The 17,969-nt window shown below is 39.4% G+C and overlaps 1 protein-coding gene across 1 annotated transcript in view; it reads right to left on the bottom strand.

Moving 5' to 3' along the window:
• MUC19 (mucin 19, oligomeric) overlaps positions 1-17,969 on the bottom strand; it is a 160,623-nt gene that overhangs the window by 14,520 nt on the left and 128,134 nt on the right. The window contains 36 exon segments of the mRNA XM_078338154.1: positions 135-186; positions 756-803; positions 1,321-1,374; positions 1,527-1,580; positions 2,625-2,687; positions 2,927-2,974; positions 3,148-3,192; positions 3,319-3,372; positions 3,629-3,661; positions 4,163-4,216; positions 5,167-5,220; positions 5,363-5,416; positions 5,666-5,698; positions 6,094-6,147; positions 6,292-6,345; positions 8,444-8,476; positions 8,960-9,013; positions 9,929-9,982; positions 10,112-10,165; positions 10,422-10,454; positions 10,863-10,916; positions 11,333-11,376; positions 11,832-11,889; positions 11,987-12,031; positions 12,537-12,590; positions 12,730-12,783; positions 13,056-13,088; positions 13,585-13,638; positions 14,513-14,566; positions 14,700-14,753; positions 15,494-15,547; positions 15,696-15,749; positions 16,507-16,560; positions 16,658-16,711; positions 17,187-17,240; positions 17,375-17,428. Of these exon segments, the coding sequence (XP_078194280.1) occupies positions 135-186; positions 756-803; positions 1,321-1,374; positions 1,527-1,580; positions 2,625-2,687; positions 2,927-2,974; positions 3,148-3,192; positions 3,319-3,372; positions 3,629-3,661; positions 4,163-4,216; positions 5,167-5,220; positions 5,363-5,416; positions 5,666-5,698; positions 6,094-6,147; positions 6,292-6,345; positions 8,444-8,476; positions 8,960-9,013; positions 9,929-9,982; positions 10,112-10,165; positions 10,422-10,454; positions 10,863-10,916; positions 11,333-11,376; positions 11,832-11,889; positions 11,987-12,031; positions 12,537-12,590; positions 12,730-12,783; positions 13,056-13,088; positions 13,585-13,638; positions 14,513-14,566; positions 14,700-14,753; positions 15,494-15,547; positions 15,696-15,749; positions 16,507-16,560; positions 16,658-16,711; positions 17,187-17,240; positions 17,375-17,428 (1,810 nt within the window).

The following is a 17,969-nucleotide window of genomic DNA, read 5'->3' on the forward strand; positions in this document are numbered from 1 at the left end:
AAGAGATAAAAGAAACAATAATGACAAAAATGCGGACTAGTGCCTGGAACACAGTTCATGCTAGAAACTGTTAGCTACTATTGATATTATTTTAAGTGAAAAGTGGACAGGTTACGAAGCGTGTGTGCTCAGCTGTATTCATTCCACATCCTGTGGTCCCAGTGTCTCTAAAGGATGTTGTAGCTTCTAAGAGAGAAAAGGTACGAAAATATGAGGTGAGAGGAATTAGAATTGTGAGTAAACTAAAGGATGCACTCTTCATAATAACAGTGCCACGGGAGGCACTTTACTACTAAATCATTCCGTGGAGGACTCTCACCAGCTGGCAGGTTTAGGTGTGATGCCAGAAGCTACCCTAGTCTCACTCTGTCATCCAGACATGAGTGCAATGGCACCATCTCTCACTGCAACCTCCACCTCCCTGGTCTAAGTGATTCTTTTGCTTCAGCTTCCTGAGTAGCTGGGATTACAGGCTCCTGACACCACACTTGGATAATTTTTTGTGTTTTTAGTAGAGAAGAGGTTTCACCATGTTGCCCAGGCTGGTCTTGAATTCCTGACCTCAGGTAATCCACCCACCTTGGCCCCCCAAAGTGCTAGGATTACAGTGTTGAGCCACCGTGCCCGGCCTGTATTTTCTCATGCATAGTTTTATTCCCAAACCAAATAAAGATGCAAATTCCTCAACAGAGGACTCCATTTTTCTAGAATTCAATGGCAGTAAGACAAGTGGTCCACTTTGCTGCCATATTTACCTATTGTGCTTCCAGTTCCTTGGTTTGCTGATCCTCTAGTGGTAGCTCCTAAAAGGATAAACATAGAAAAACTTTTGAATATAAAGGTAGACTAGAGTTATAGGAACAACGACTGTACATTTCAGTCATTATTTTACTCAAGGAAAAACAGATCGTTTGAGGCAAATCTTCTGTGTGCATTTTGGCCTTCTATTGAACTGAAATAGAACTCTCTGAGCCAGTAATTCCTTCCTCTCATATACCTAAAATGGAGATATCTAAAATGGAAAAAGAAACTTTTCATACAATTATCACTTTCACTCTCATTTGCAGAGACTCTTATATGTGACGCTTGGCCCTGGAAATGGAAGGATATCTGCCCAAGTTCATTCAAAATCAAGTAGCAAAACACTGATCCTGGATGAGAGTTCCTCAAAAGCTCCTCCTTATAAAACTATCCTTTAAGAAGCAAAGTATAATTGTAATTTATTATCATTCAAAAGTCATGCATGCATGCACACATACACACACACACAACACACACACACACACACACACACACACCATACACACCATTCATTCTCACCTGTTTTCCATCCCACTACAGTGGTTCTACCGACTCCCGTGGAAGTTGTGGCTTCTGGAAGAAAAAGAGAAGCAACGAGGAAAGAGTGAGGATTCAGAAGGACGGGGAAATATACTGTGATGCTCTTACACAAGAAGAGCAATGCGAAGGACATTTTTGCCATCTTATTTCTAGACAGGAGGTTTCTTCTCAGCTTGTTAGCCTACCTGTACTGGAACTTCCAGGTGCAACAGTTGTGCTTAAGGCCACACCAGTAGTGCCTGAAACGAGAAGGCCATGGAGATATCATGAAGAATCTTTTGCATAGACACAATTTAGGTATAAAACAAATCTGCATTTCCAGGGCCATATCACTCATTCTGTGCACTGGCCAGCTCTGGGAGGCACCATTCACATAGACTGCTTTGTCTATGTGGCTGTCCTATGAGCATGTTCTTCCATTGGCCCTTTTGCTCCTGGATTGAATTATGCATCTTTCCTATGTTTTAATTATTTCATTCATTCAATAAATATTCATTGAGCCCTGTTTAGTACTAGGGATCAGTTTAGTTCCAGAGGTCAGCTGACCTGCTTAGTACTAGGCATCAGCTTCTTTTGTCTCATGAAGCCTATCTGCTAGGGGGCTTACTTAACACATATAATGTAAAACTCTCAAATGTGAGACAAAAGAATTTCTTTAACATATTTGCCTGTTTTGCTTCCAGTGACTTGATTGTCTGATGCATCAGAGATGGTTCCTGATGATTCAAAGTGGGAAAAAAGATTCTAAGTATGTTTTGACCTGTAATCAATCACTGAGGCAACCATTCAGCAACTTAATATTTAAAGCTCAAAATGGAAAGCAAACAATTTCTGAGTTCATTTTAGTCATCTGTTCACCTGAGTCAGAACCTTCTGGGCCAATCTGGACTCCTGCTGATTTTCTAGTAATACCTATAATATCCACTAGGTTAATTGTCCAAGGAATTACTGCTCCTACTTCCCTCTCTAGAAATTTATGTCCTAAGGCAAAGCACTGGAAAAGGCTGGTGCAGAAGTCAGCTCAGAGGTATGGATGAAAGGACAGGTGTCCCCATACGATAATCTTTCAGATCCCAAGGCAAACTCATGATACTACTCAATGGCTGTGCTAACCTCTGACACCCCTAGTCCTAGTTCTCACTGATTTCACAACAGTGACTCTGATGGCTTCTAAGGAAGCTTTGGCCTCTGGAAGGGGAAATGAAGCAGAAAGTGTGTTTAGGGTTACATATTCCTCCTTGAAGTTAAACAAGAGATGACCGCCATTGAAAATATTCACTTACCTATAACAGAACTTCCAGGTTCAACAGTTGTGTGAGAGATGATGCCGCTGGCACCTGGAATCACTAAGAGGAATAAATTTATGTCATTTTCTTTACATTAACAGAAGGGTTAAGAAGAAAATCACTGTGTTTTTTATTAACTCAGAGGGCCTATTCCAGAATTCCTCATATACCTTTCAACAAGGATACTTCATTCCAAAATAGAAGAAAAAAAAGCAAAGGCTAAGCTCTCACATTGGAAGTCTCCTTATTCTTGAATACTGGTAAATATCAGGAAGATATTCATACTTTCCCATGCTCACCTGTTTGACTGCTGGACAGTTGGCTCCCCGGCGCAGTGGTCATGGATCCTGTAGAAGAGAAAAGAGAGCATATTCTGCTGTCTATAAATGTAAAAAATTGGGTAAAACACTATTATTCTGAAATTTGGAGGCTTGGACAAAGATTTCCATAGGAAATTGCTTTGTATTTATTTCGATCAATTTGAATTTTTAGAAATATTTCACAAACTTCCCATTTTTACCTGGGACTGTTACTGCTTCAGTGAATCCAGAGAAAGTTGTAGCCTCTGAGAAAAAGGGGGGAAAGAATATCAGTGAGGGCAAAGATTTGAAGAATCTAAGAAAAGAATGGTAGGATCACCTCATTGAGGAGCCCTTTCCAAGCAGTGGTTCCTCCCAGCCTGGTGCTTTACCTGAGTCAGAGCTCCCAGGGGCAACTGTTGTAGCAGAGGGCACTCTAGCTGTGCCTAGGCAGGAAAGAAAAGAAAAAGATCAACAGAGTGATGCATTTGTAACCTTTAGAAGAATGTGGCCAGCATCATGTCTACCTGGGACCTTGGAGCAGCAAAAGATACTTCCTGGATCTATATCTGACAGAAGGTGGCATTTTCTATGTTTACCATGTGCCTTTGTAAGGCCAAGGTTAATGTAGTGGCTAATGTGTCTGCTCTGATTATTTTTGCCACGACTGAAGGTCATATCAAAGGCTTTCTCCAAGTTTACCTGTCTTACTTCCTGGTGCTCCAGTGGTGGCTCCTAATGAAAAGGAAAAGAGAAAGAAAGAAGAAGGAACAGGTGGAAAAGGAAAAAAAAAAGAAAAAGAAGAAAGGAAATTTTGAATTTTAACCCCTCAACTAAAATGTAACATCGTAATGATTTCTATGCTGAATACAAATCGGTACTGTAATGTTATACATACTGGGTTATTTTCAAAGTAAAAAGCCTTCCAGAGCCAGAGCTACTGTAACTCTTCTCTCTAGCAGCCTCAAACCCTGAGGCTAGTCCTAGAGAAGAAAATGCCTTTTGGAAATTTGGGCTTAAGATGTTCCAAATCTGAAAGGACATCCTGGTTCCTTTGAAATAGCTTCAAAAGGAAATGAAAAACTCTACTCCACATTAAAGAGATTCTTTACATAATCTATGCAAACTTTCTATATTTCAAAATTATTCCAAAATAAAAATATTATCAAAAAAAGGTTTCTTCTAACAAATCTATCAAAATACAACAGTGAATAATGAAACCTCCATAATCGTGACCTAATTTTATTTCTGCTCTGGTGGTGCTACTTCCTCCTAGGAAAGCTGTGGTCTCTTAAAGATAGAAAGAAAACCAAAATTAATTGAGTGTTAAGGAAAAGGGATGAGCTAAGCTAATGTCATTGCAAGAGAGAAACTCAGTTCAAACTGTCTTGCCACCTACTCAGTTAGAAAACAAACTTTTCTGACTGTAAAAGTGATGTACATATGTTTATTTTTTTAATAGGGAATGAAAGGATTTTTACCCATACAGTTCTTAATTAGACTTTCGGTAGTTCTTAACTGGAATAAGACATATAAACTTCTTAATAAAAATGTTTATAGTAAGGAGCTTATCAATGATAGATACGCTCACTACTAGTATCATCATTTTCATTGATTTAAGTATCAGAATTTTCATGTGCAAGAATTTTGCCAGAGGGGGTGGGAGCAGTCTCAGGGCTGGCCACAAATTGCCTTTGCTTAAATGTCCCCTCTTCAAAAAAAAAAAAAAAAAAAATTGCCAGCAGGAACTTGGAATTAGAGAGTGACAGGAATCAATATCTTTATTCTTTACCCAAAATAAGAAATAAAATGGCTGAGAATGAAGGTGAGGAAACTGTGTTTTCTCAATGTGGCAACAAACTCTTGTTTTTAGATGTTTCTAGAATGAGGAGTTGAATCTATATCTGTTTTCCATGTACCATTTCTATCTCAGAAAATTTAATGACAAAAATTTTACTATCTTTATTTCTTCCTTTATATATCAATGAAAGAAAGAAAGAAAGAGAGACATTTCCCTTCAATCGCCCAACTGATTATCTGTGGCTTAGCTCCATGGTGAAGTATCCCTGACTCAGAGGAAAGGAAGATAAAGGACTCTGAGTGTCACGTGGTTATTAGTAAAATCCTGCCAATCTGACAATGCTTGTTCTGAAGATACTCTTCACAGGAAGTACAGACATTAGATGTTATTCAGGAGATGTTGTCTACTGGGAAGCAGGAAGTGCTTCATCAGGGCTTACCTGCAGTGGGTCCAGTGCCAGTCACTCCACTTGCTCCAGGAGAAGTTGTAAGTGCTGTGGGAGCAGAAAAAAAATGGAAAAAATTCTGGGATTTAGAAAGTAAATGGTGCTACTTTTGCATAGAAGCAGCAAAAGGGAAGACATATTATTGTAGAAAGCAGCCAAGAAATGGCTCTGTGGAAAATTGTGGGCTTGCCTGTGCTGAAACTTCCAGAGACAACTATTGTGCCAGGTGCCACCCCAGAGGTGCCTGAAACACAAAGGGATTGGGGTGACCATGCTGAGTAAGTCAAAGGAAGACCTGAATCTAAACGGAATATACTAGATTTATTTTCCATAAAAGAAGTCATTTTCCCTGAGGATATGGCAGTTGGTGAACTAGACGCATCGGTCTGCTTTCAATGCTTCACAACTAGAGCAGATAGAGACAGCATCCTCAGCTTCAGGCACTTCTGGAGTTTGATAAAAGGGAAACTAGATGGATTCCCCCAGTGCTCACCTGCTTGCTTTCCTGGAGCTGTAGTGATGCCTGCTATGAGACAGAAAGGAGGGGGAAAATATTTTAAATGTGCTGAAACCATCAGATGTAGGAGAAGATAAAGAGCAAGAACATGTGTAAGCATGCACACATATATAAATGCATTTATCCTGAGTCCATGGGGCTCTTTTGTATTTCACACACTCTCATGGAAAACTTCCTGAATTCCACCTCAAATGCTAGTGACAGTTGTAATACAAGTGGAGAAATTCCATTCCATCCTCAGACATAAAGCTGTAAGTCTCCATTCTAGAATTATTAGATTTCAAAAACAATTGTATCTCCACCAACAAAACTATTTTGAATCTCTTGCAGCATCCCTAAATAAAACACAAACTGTCTTAAGGAAAGCTTAAGAAACCTAATACTTAGGGGTTGTTTCTTCTCACCAGTTCTGAATCCAGTTCCAGAAGTACCAATCTCTTCAATGGAATGTGTAGCCTCTGAGGGAAGAAATACAGTGGTGAAGTCTGTGAATTTGGAATACTGGGAGAGGATACTAGGTTGGTATTTTATCATAAGAGCTCTAAAAGACATAGCATGACATTTGACATCAAGTAAGACACATTTCCTTCTTGTTAGGCTACCTGTGTTAGAACTTCCAGATATAATGGTCGTTCTAGAAGATTCTCCAGTGATACCTGAAATTGAAAAAAAGGGAAATGGAATAATAGAGTATTGTCTCCTCAATTAAGCTTGGAAGCATCAATATGGCAGCCCTAAAGACTGGAAGCCCCTTCCTGGAAGGGAAGTGGGCCAATCTCAGGGCTGGCCACAAATTGCCTTTGCTTGGATGTCGCCTTTTCAAAACAAACAAACAAAAAATAGCAGCTACCACATTGGACCTTGGAATTAGAGGAATCAGTATTTTTATTCTTTATCATATATATATAAATAAATATTTTTATATATATATATATATATATATATGAACAACTTCCTAGCACTTCATTTTCCAGGCCAACCAGAGATGAATGTGTTGCTACTGGGTTTCTCTTTCACTATGACACAAGGGTAGAGTAGAGTTTAAATCACCCTAACCTGTTTCCCTTCTAGGAGCATATCCCTCTGGTGGGACAGAGGTGCCCACAGAGGAAACAAAGCATACTTTTATCTTTATAAGTAGAATTCTTTGATACAACTTGGGGCATTTAATAATTAGTTGTCTTCATGAAGCTTTGTGGTGAGGGGAGGGGGGAAACAAACATCTTGTAAAATTGAATGAGAAACATAATAGAAACTGTCAAGCTGTGGGTGGAAAAGTAAACTGGGAAAATGAGGACAGGAAGTTCTGGAAGGTTGGGATACATGCAATGGACTCTTAAGCCTCCTATCAGAAAAAAATGTCTCCATAAGCCAGGATACTGTAGACAATCTGGCTGAGCCATCTGAGGTCATGGAATCGTAAGCAGAATCACTCGTCAAGTAGATATGACGTAATATGGCCCCAGAGAAAATCCCTCTCCCTCAAAATCAATCATAGGCTTCAATAGTTCACTGCAGCCACCCAAATAGAGAGATGAGAGACTCAGGCCTCAGCCTAACAAGCTCACCTCCTGGTGGACCTGCTCGGGTGGTCCCGCTGCCTCCTGAGAAAGTTGTGGCTCCTGAGAGAGAAAGGAATTGGAGGTATAATAACTACACGTGACATTCTGTGGCCCTCAGACAACAGACTGCTCAATGGGTCATGATTAGAATTCCTGACCTGTGTGGGCACCTCCAGCTTCCAGAGTTTTTCCAGAGATGCCCTCAGAAATACCTGAAATAAGAAAAGTTTGTGTGGTCAGTTGGTCAATTTGTGGTCCTTAATGATATGAGAATAAGCTCTTAAAGGACAAAGGAAAAAATAGTATTTGCATCCATATACTAAAAATTTATTTTTCTGGGTTTTGTATTTTAAGGAGTTAATCCATATATTGTCCATGGAACATACAGTTTCCTTGGCAAGTTTACAAAAATCACAACTGAGGCCCCTTTTTAATGTTTAGATACAGGGAGATAGATTTAGGCTCAAGTCACCTCTCTAACTATCAGGGAATGGGTCCCATGATGACCTGATGAAGTGTCTTTAGGCCCAAGGCACAGATATAAGGAGGAAAAGTTGAAGTTTATGAACTGTATTTAATGATGTTAAATACTGAACATCTGCTGAATTCGTACTTAATATGCCAGATACGGGAAATTCAAGGAGTTTTGCTGTATTTCTAGCAAGACATGAGAAGCTATTACAAAGTATACTTAGTTCCTTAGGAGAGCTCACCTGTGACTATTTCAGCACTTGTTATTCCACTTTCTTCTACAGAGGTTGCGGTCTCTGCAAAAGAGGAAAAAAAGAATAGCAGTGAGGGCAAAGATTAGAAGAATCTGAGAAAAGCATGGTAGGATCACCCAGGCAGACACCCATTGAGGAGCCCTTTTTAAGCAGTGGTTCCTCCCAGCCTGGTGCTTTACCTGAGTTGGAGCTCCCAGGGGTGATTGTTGTAGCAGAGGGCACTCCAGCTGTGCCTAGCAGGAAAAAAAAGAGAACGATGGGAACTTTTTTGTAACCCTTAGAAGAAGGTGGTGAGCAACATGCCTATCTTTGACTTTGGAGCAGGAAAGACACTTCCTGGACCTATGGAGGACAGGCATATTTTGTGTTTTCTGGCTGCCTTTGCAAGGCCAAAGATAATATGCCTGCCCTGGTGATTTATTTTTGCCAGTGTTGAAGGTCATAAAAAAGGCATTTCCAAATTCTACCTGTCTTACTTCCCGGTGCTCCAGTGGTGGCTCCTAATGAAAGGAAAAAGAGAGAAGAAGAAGTATGAAGAAGAAAGAAAGAGAAAGAAGAAAGAGAAAATTTTGAATTGTTATATCTGAAGTAAAGTATGACAACCTAATGATTTCTATGCTGAATGCAAGTGAATACTATGATGATAAGCAGACTATGCTCTTCTCAAAGGGAAATTATTTCAGAGCCAAAGTTACTGCAGCTCTCCTCTCCAGAGGCCTAAAACCCTGAAGTTTGTCTCTGAGAAGGGAAAGCCTTCAGGAAATTTGGGCCCACATGTTTACAAATCCAAATCCAAGAAGAAACTCTGCTTTTCTTGAAGTATTAAAGTTTTAAAAGAAATTTAAAACTACACTCCACATTAAAGTGATTCTTTGGATCATCAATACAGATTTTCTGTAACTTAAAAACTCATTGTTAAAAAAGTTCCTCTAAGAAATCTATCAAAATACAATGATAAATAATGAATACTGCAAAATATTTACCTGATTTTATTTCAGTTCTAGTGGTACCAATTCCACCTAGGGAAGTTGTGGTCTCTTAAATATGGAAAGAAAACCAAAATTAATTGACTATTAAGGAAGACGATGAGCTAAGTGGATGTAAAGACAAGCAATAAGCCCAATTCAAAATGTCTTGTCACCTACTATCAAGTCAGAAGAGAAATCCTTCAGACTGTAAACATGATGGAAACCTTCAATATCCAAGTTTAATTGTTAAAATGGGGAGAAAAAACATTTTCAAATCATATTGTTCTTAATCGAAATTCAAATGTTTCTTAATTATAAGTTATATAGACTTAATTTCAAAAGGTGTACAGTCAGAACTCCTAAATTATTGATATGCTTATTGTTATTACCATCATTATTTATTGCTTCAAGTATTAGACTTTTCACATGCAAGAATTTTGCCAGTGGCTAAGTTAGAAAGTGATAGGAATAAATATCTAAATTCTTTACCCATAATGAGGAATTAGAAAGTGATAGGAATCAATATCTGAATTCTTTACCCATAACGAGAATGAACATATCATATCATGAAGGTGGAGGAACTATGTGTTTTCTCAATGTGCCAGTAAGCTCTTTTCAGAGGTTTCTAGAATCAGGATTTAACATATATATGTTTTCTGTGCATCATTTCTGTCTCAGAAAATTTAATGACAAAACTTTCAATGACTCAATTATTTCCTTTATATATCAATGAGAGAAATAAAAAACATTTCTCTCCAACCACACAACTGATTCTCAGTGTCTTAGCTTCATGGTAAAGTCTCCATGGAATAGAAGAAAGAAAAATAAAGGAATTCAAGTGTCGAGCCTTTAGTCATTTAGGTAATATCCTGCCTATCTGGTAATCTATGTTCAGAAAAGACTCTTTACAGGAAGTACAAATACTACATGTGATTCAGGCAATGTCGTCTACTGGGAAGGAGATAGTGGATTTTCAGTGCTTACTTAAAGTGGTGCTAAGCCCAGCCATTCCACTTGCTCCAGGAGAAATTGTTGCTGCTGGGAGAGGAAGGATATGAATGGAAAAGATTCAGGGGGCAGGGAATGGAATGAAATGGTGGTGCTTCTGCACTGAAACACCCAAAGGCAAACACCATGAAAGGATTCCCCACCACACTGTGGACTCACCTGTGCTGAAAGGTCCAGGAGCAACTGTTGTGCCAGGTGCCACCCCAGGGGTGCCTGAAAAACAAAGGAATTGAGGGGACCATACTGATTCAGTAAGTCAAATGAAGACCCAAATCTTAAAGGAATATCCTGTATTTATGTATTTATTTTCTATAACGTAAATCTCTCTCTGAGCATGAGGCAGATAGTGAACTATGTGTATTTACCTGCTTTCAAAAATTCATAACCAAAGCTCATAGAAAATGTTCCCAACTTCAAGCACAACTACCAATTTCATAAAAGGGAAACGATGCATTTTCTCGATGCTCACCTGCTTGCCTCCCTGGGGTTGAAGTGATGCCTACTGTGAGGTAGATAAGAAGAGAGAAAAAAGGTTTAAATATGTTGAAACTTCAGATGTGGGAGAAAATATTGGGAAAGCCAATTGCAAGATACATACATATGCATGCACCCTGGTTCCATGGGGCTCTTTCATACTTCAAGCACATTTGCATGTGTACACACAGAAAACTCTCTGTCTTCCAGCTCAAATGCTGCTAATAATAGTAACAATGGAGAAATCCCATCCCATCCTCAGCCTCAATGAAGAGAGGCTCAATTTTGGAATTTGTAGTCTTCCAAAAAAGATTTCTCCCTAATGACAAATCTGTATTGAGTCACTTGCAGTGTCTCTATAAAACCCACAAACACCATCGAAAAAGTTAAGAGACCTCATCTAGATGACCCCAAATTATGGACTTTTTAGACTCACCAGTTTCGAAACTAGTTCTGGAAGTACCAGTCTCTTCAGTGGAAACTGTGCGCTCTGAGGAAAGACATAAAGTAGGGAAGTCCATGAATGTGGAATACTGAGAGGAGAAATTGGGGTGTTATCACAGCAGCCCTAAAAGAGATATCATTACATCTGACATTAAATATGAGGCACTTTCTTCTTGTTAAGCTATGTGCGTTAGAACTTCCAGATACAATGACTGTTCCAGAAGATTCTCCAGTGGTACCTAAAAAGCCAAAGAGGTAAATGCAGCAACAGGGCATTTTCTCCCCATTTATGCTTGGAAATATCAGTGTGGCCCTCAAGCACTGGAACCCTTCCTGAGGATACCCTCTCTGTAGTGAATGGAAAATGAACAACTTCTAGCACTTCATTTTCCAGGCCAAACTGAGATGGAATTTCCCTTTTACTGTGAGGCAAGGGTAGAATAGGGTTTAAGTCACCCTAACCTGTTTCTCTTTCAGGGATCTATCCTCCTGATGTGCCAGAAGTGCTTATAGGAGAAATACAAAATGGTTTTTAACCTTATAAGCAGGACTCTCTGATACAGCTAGGGGCATTTATATAATCAGTTGACTTCATGGGGCTTTCTAGTGAGGGGAGAGAGGAAATAAACATCATATATAGATATATAAGAAAAATGATACAAAGTTTCCAAGTGTGGGTGGAAAGGTAAATTGGGATGACTGGAAGTTCTGGAGGGTTGGGATACAGGCAATAGACTCTCAAGCCTCATATCAGAAAAAAATGTCTCCATAAGCCAGAATACTGAAGACAGCCTGGCTGAGCATCTGAGATTGTAGAATCAAAAGCAGAATAACTGACCAGATACAGGACAAAATATGGTCCCAGAGAAAATCCCCCTTCCTCAAAAGGCTTCACATTATATGTCCCTGTAACTACCCAGCTAGAGAGATGATGAGAGCCTCAGGCCACAGCCTAACAAGCTTACCTTCTGGTGGTCCAGCTCCGGTGGTCCTGCTGCCTCCTAAGAAAGTTGTGGCTTCTGAAAAAGAAAGGAATTGGATGTATGAAAACTGCACAGGACATTCTGGGACCCCATAAGCTATATTGCCCAAGGGACCATGTTCAGAATTCCTGACCTGTGTGGGCACTTCCAGCTGACAGAGTTTTGCCCTCAGTAGTACCTGAAATAAGAATATTGTGATTAGTTGGTCAATCTGTTGTCATTAATAAAACGGTTATAGACTCCTATAGAAAAAATTAAAAAAAACTTTGTTTTACTTAAACACACCAGAAAATGTATTCCTCTAGAGTTTCTGTTTTTAAGAGTTAATCCATATATTGTCCATGGAACATATACCACTTTGGCAGGTTTATAGAGAATGTCCTCTGCCACAGAGTCACCTTTTTATGGTACTATTACAGATAGATAGATTTGGGCCCATGTCACCTCTATAACTGTCAGGGAATGGGCCCCAGGATGCCCTGCTGAAGGATCCTTAGACCCAAAGCATAAGACATAAGGAGGAAATGTTGAAGTGTCTGAACTATGTTTATTGATGTTAAATATTGATCATCTGCTACCTGTTTTTCTAATATGCCAAATATGGAAAATTCAAACTTTTGCCATATTCTATCAAGATGTGAGAAATTATAACAAAGTACACTTAGTCCCTTAACTGAGCTTACCTGTGATTATTTCAGCTCTTGTTTTTCCACTTGCTCCTAAAGAAGTCGTGGCCTCTGCAAAAGAAGGGAAAACAATATCTGTGAGGGCAAAGATTAGAAGAATCAGAAAAAATCACGGTAGGATCACCAGGCAGACACCTCACTGAGGAGGAGCCCCGCCCAAGCAGTGGCTCCTTCCAGCCTGGTGCTTTACCTGAGTTGGAGATCCCAGGGGCAACTGTTGTAGCAGAGGGCACTCCAACTGTGCCTAGGCAGGAAAGACAAAAGAGAGATCAACATAGAGACACTTTTATGACCCTTGAAAGAATATGGCTGACAGCATGTTTATCTGTGTCTTTGAAGCAGGAAAAGATGCTTCCTGGACCTATAACTGACAGGAGAGGCATTTTCCATGTTTATCGTGTTCCTTGGCAAAGGCAAGGTTAACACAATGGCTACTACGCCTGTCCTTATTATTTACTTATTTTTTTTTCTTTTGCCAACGTTGAAGGTCATATAAAAGGCTTTCCCCAAATTTACCTGTCTTACTTCCTGGTGCTCTGGAAGTGACTCCTAATGAAAAGAAAGAGAGAAGGAGAAGAAGGAGTAGGAAAAAGAGAGAAAGGAAGAAAAACATTTTTTGAATTTTTATCTCTGAACTAAAATATGAACATCTTAATGATTTCTACACTAAGTTGAAGCTAGTATACTAATGTTATATAGACTATGCTCTTTTCAAAGGGGAAACCATTTCAGAGCCAGAGCTATTATTGTAACCCTCCTCTGCAGAGTCCTAGACCCCTGAGGTTAGTATCTGAAAAGGGAAAGCTTTAGGAAATTTGGGACCACATATTTACAAATCCAAATCCAAGAAGAAACTCCATTTCCCTTTAAATATTATAGCTTTAAAGGAAATTTAAAACTACATTTCACATCAAAGTGATTTTTTTTGCATTATCAATGCACATTTTTTGAAAATTATTTCAAAATTAAAAGCTCATTTAAAAAATTTTTTCTCTCTGAAATCTATCAAAATACAATAAAAGTATAAATACCCCAAAGTCTTTACCTGATTTTATTTCTGCTCCAGTGGTGGCACCTCCTCCTAAGGAAGTTGTAGTCTCTTAAAGATGAAAAGAAAACCAAAATTAATTGAGTATTAAGGAAGTAAGATGAGTAAGTGATGTCACTACATGAGATAAGCCCAATTTGAAATGTCTTGTCACCTGTTAAGTCAGAAAAGAAGATCTCCTGAGTGTAAACATGATAGAAACCTTCAATATACACATTTAGTTGTTAAAATGGGGAGATAAAACATTTTAACTCACATCGTTCTTAGTTGGACCTTAGACATTTTTTAATTGGAATAAGATAGATAAAATTCTTTATAAAAAAGAATATATAATAAGGAACTCATAAATCATAGATATACTCACTACTATCATCATCATTATTTATTGCTTTAAGTATTATACTTTTCATGTGCAAGAATTTTGCCAGTGGCTACCAAAAAATAAAAAGTGAACTTGGAACTAGAGAACAATGGGAATCAATGTCTCAATTTTTCCCCATAATTAAAAGAAAATGGCCTACAATGGGGTAAGTGAGCTATGTTTTCTCAGCATGTCAACAAGGTCTTTTCAGAGGTTCTAGAATCAAGAGTTAATTTATGTATGTTTTTTGTATATTTATATCTCATGGAATATTTGATGACAACCATTCCAATAACTGAATTACTTCCTTTAGATATCAATGAGAGAAAGACATTTCTTTCTAATCACCCAACCAATTCTCGGGGCCTTAGCTCCATGTTGAAGTCTCCTTGAAGCAGAGTAAAGGAAGATAAGAGTCTGAGGGTCTGACATTCAGTTATTAGGTAAAATCCTGCTTAACCAGTAATCTTTGTTCAGAAAATGCTCTTCACAGGTGGTACAAACAACAGACGATGCAGACAACCTTGTCTGCTAGGAAGCAGTTAGTAGTTCATCAGTGCTTACCTGCAGCGGGTCCAGCCCCAGTCGTTCTGCTTGCTCCAGGAGAAGCTGTGGCTACTGAGAGAGGAAGGACATAAATGAAAAAGATTCAGAGACCTAGGGAAAGGTTCAGAGACCTAGGGAAAGACATTTTTGTTTCAGGCACCCAGGAAAGAATTCTGTGTAATTAGTCAAGAAACTGTGGACTGACCTGTGCTGAAACTTCCAGGAGCAACTGTTGTGCCAGGTGCCACCCCAGAGGTGCCTGAAACAAAGTATATCTCTTTTAGAGTCATGTCTTCATTCAACTTACTGACCATTGTGATTGACTAAGTCAAGTGGAGACCTGACTCTAAAATGGATATAATGCATTTCTTTGCTATAACTGAAATCTCTTTTTCTGAGTTTGTGGCAGATGGTAAACTAGTTGTATTTGCTTGCATTCAAAAATTCATAACCAAAGCAAACAGAGAGAAATACTGTTTGCAACTTCAAGTGCTTCTCCTGGAAATTTAATGAAAGGGAAACTAGATGCATTTCCCTAGTGCTGACAGACTTGTTCCCCTGGCACTGCAGTGATGCCCAATGTGAGATAGAAAGAAGGAGAAATAAGGCTTAAATGTGTTGCAAACTAGATGTGAGACAAAATATTGACAAAGCAAAGTCTTATCCATATACAGATACACACATATGCATGCATGCATCTGGTTCCATGGGCTTTTTTTCTATTTCACACACATACACTCACACACACACAAGGAAAACATTCTGAATTCCAGCTCCAATTCTTTTGATAGATGTAACACCGCTGGAGACATCTCAACCCATTCTCAGAACTGGAGCAGTAAGGCTCAATTCTAGAATTAGTAGATTTGCAAAAAATGTGTTTCTAATAGCAAATCCATTTTTAATTACTTGCAGTGTACCTAAATAAAATATAAACACTCTTAAGGAAAGCTTGATTCCTATCTTGATTATCCAAAATCATGGACTCTTTATTCTCACCAGTTTTGAATCCAGCTCCAGAAGTACCAGTCCCTTCTGTGGCAGTCGTGGCCTCTGAGGAAAAAGAAATGGGTGCATAGTGACATTTGGAAATTTGGAATACTGAAGAGGATATTGGGGTATTATTTTATAATAGCAGCCTTAAAAGAGATATCATGAAATTTGACACTAAATAAAAGGCATTCCCTTCTTGTTAAGCTACCTGTGTTAGAACTTCCAGATACAATGGTCATTCCAGTCAATTCTCCAGTGGTACCTAAAACGCAAAAAAAAAAAAAAAAAAGGAAATAGATTATTATCTCCCCAATTAAGCTTGGAAGCATCAATGTGCAGCTCTAAAGCACTGGAAGCCCTTTTCTGAAGACACTGTATCCCTGTAGAGAATGGAAAATGAACAACCTCTGAGCACTTGATTTTCCAGGCCAACCTGGATGGTGTGTGATACTACTGGGTGTCCCTTTCTCTATGAGGTAAGGGGAGAATAGGGCTTAAATCACCCTGGCCTGTTTCCCTTCCAGGAACATATCCCCCTGACAGAGGTGCCTATAGGAGAAACAAAGCACAGTTCTTTATTTATAAGTAGGACTCTTTGATCCAACATGGGGCATTTTAACATCAATTGTTCTCATGAAGTGTTGTAGGAGGGGAGAGAGGACACAAACATCCTGTGTAAGTAAAAGGAGAAAAATGACAGAAGGTGTCTCAAACTGTGGGTGGAAAGGAAAACTGGGTAAGGAGAATTGGAAGTCCTGAAAAGTTGTAACATATACAATATATTCTCATACTTTGTATCAGAAAAAATTGTCTCCATAAGCCGGGACACTGAAGATAGCCTGGCTGAGACATCTGAAGTCACTAATTCACAAGCAGAATAACTGACCAGGTTGATCTGACACACTATGGGCACAGAGAAAATGAAGGACCCTCCCTCAAATGACTTCACATTATTGTTCACTGCAGCCACCCAGGTAGAGAGATGGTAAGAGGCCCAAGCCTCAGCCTGACAGGCTCACCTCCAGGTGGTCCTGCTCGGGTGTTCCCGCTGCCTCCTGGGAAAGTTGTGGCCTCTGAGAGAGAAAGAAATTGGAGATATAAAGACTGGGCAGACACGTGGGGTTTCCCAAAGCTGATACTGCCTAAGGGGCCATGTACAGAATTCCTGACCTGTGTAGGCACTTCCAGGTTCCAGGACTTTGCCAGAGATGCCCTCAGTAGTACCTGAAATAAGAAAGGTATTCAGCTGGTCAATTTGTTGCCTCTCATGAAATACGCATGGGCTCTTAAAGGAAAGATAATAACTTTATTTCTTTGAATGTACCAGTACATTTATTTCTCTGGACTTTCTAGTTTTAAGAGTTCATTTATATATTGCTCGTGTTTACACAGAAAGTCCTCCACCACTGAGACCCTTTTTTCAGGGTTTAGTTGCAGAGAGAAAGATTCAGGCCAAGCCACCTTTATGACTGCAAGGGAATAAATGGGTCCCATGCTAGCCTGATTAAGAGGCCTTTGACACAGCAAATGAGACTCAAGGAGGGACTTTTGAAGTGTTGGAACCATATCTATTGATGTTAGATATTGAATATATGCTAAATATGTTTAATATGCCAAATGGTGGAAAGAGTTTTGCTATATTTCAAGTGAGACACTGGAAGTTATTACGAAGTACACTTAGTTCCTTATCTGAGCTCACCTGTGATTATCTGAGCTCTTGTTTTTCCATTTTCTCCTACAGAAGTTGTGGCTTCTGCAAATGAGGGGAAAGGAATAACACTGAGGGCAAAGATTTGAAGAATCTACGAGTAAGGTTTGATCACCCAGGCAGACACCCCACTAAGGAGCCCTTCCCAAGCAGTGGTTCCTACCAGCCCAGTGCTTTACCTGAGTTGGAGCTGCCAGGGGCAACTGTTGTAGCAGAGGGCACTCCAGATGCACCTACATGGGAAAAAAAGAGAAAGATCATCATGGCAACAATTTTGCACGCCCTAGAAGAATGTTGGCAACAAGTCTGTCTATGACTTTGAAGCAGCAAATGATACTTTATGGACCGATAACTAACAGAAAGTTATACGTGTTGCATGTCTACCATTTACCTTTGCAAAGCCAAAGTTAACACCATGGCTAATATACCTGCCAATCTTTGCCAAGATTAAAAGTTGTATCAAAGGCTTTTTCCATATTTACCAGTTTTACTTCCTAGTGCTCCAGTAGTGGCTCCTAATGAAAAGAAAAAGAAGGAAGAAGAGAAGGAGGAAGAGGAAGATAAGAGGAGTAGGAAGAGAAGAAAGAAGAGGCAGAGGAGGAGATAAAGGAGCCAGAGGAGAAGAAGCAAGAGGAGGAGGCAGAGGAGGAGGAGAAAGAGGAGGAGAGGAAGAAAAGGATGAAGAAGATAGAAAAGGAAGGAAGAGGATGAGGTAGAGAAGAAGAAAGGAGCAAGAGGAAAGACAGAGGAACAGGAAGAAAAGGAAGAAGAGGA

This window comes from Callithrix jacchus, chromosome 9 (assembly GCF_049354715.1).
Source record: "Callithrix jacchus isolate 240 chromosome 9, calJac240_pri, whole genome shotgun sequence".
Lineage (NCBI taxonomy): Eukaryota > Metazoa > Chordata > Mammalia > Primates > Cebidae > Callithrix > Callithrix jacchus.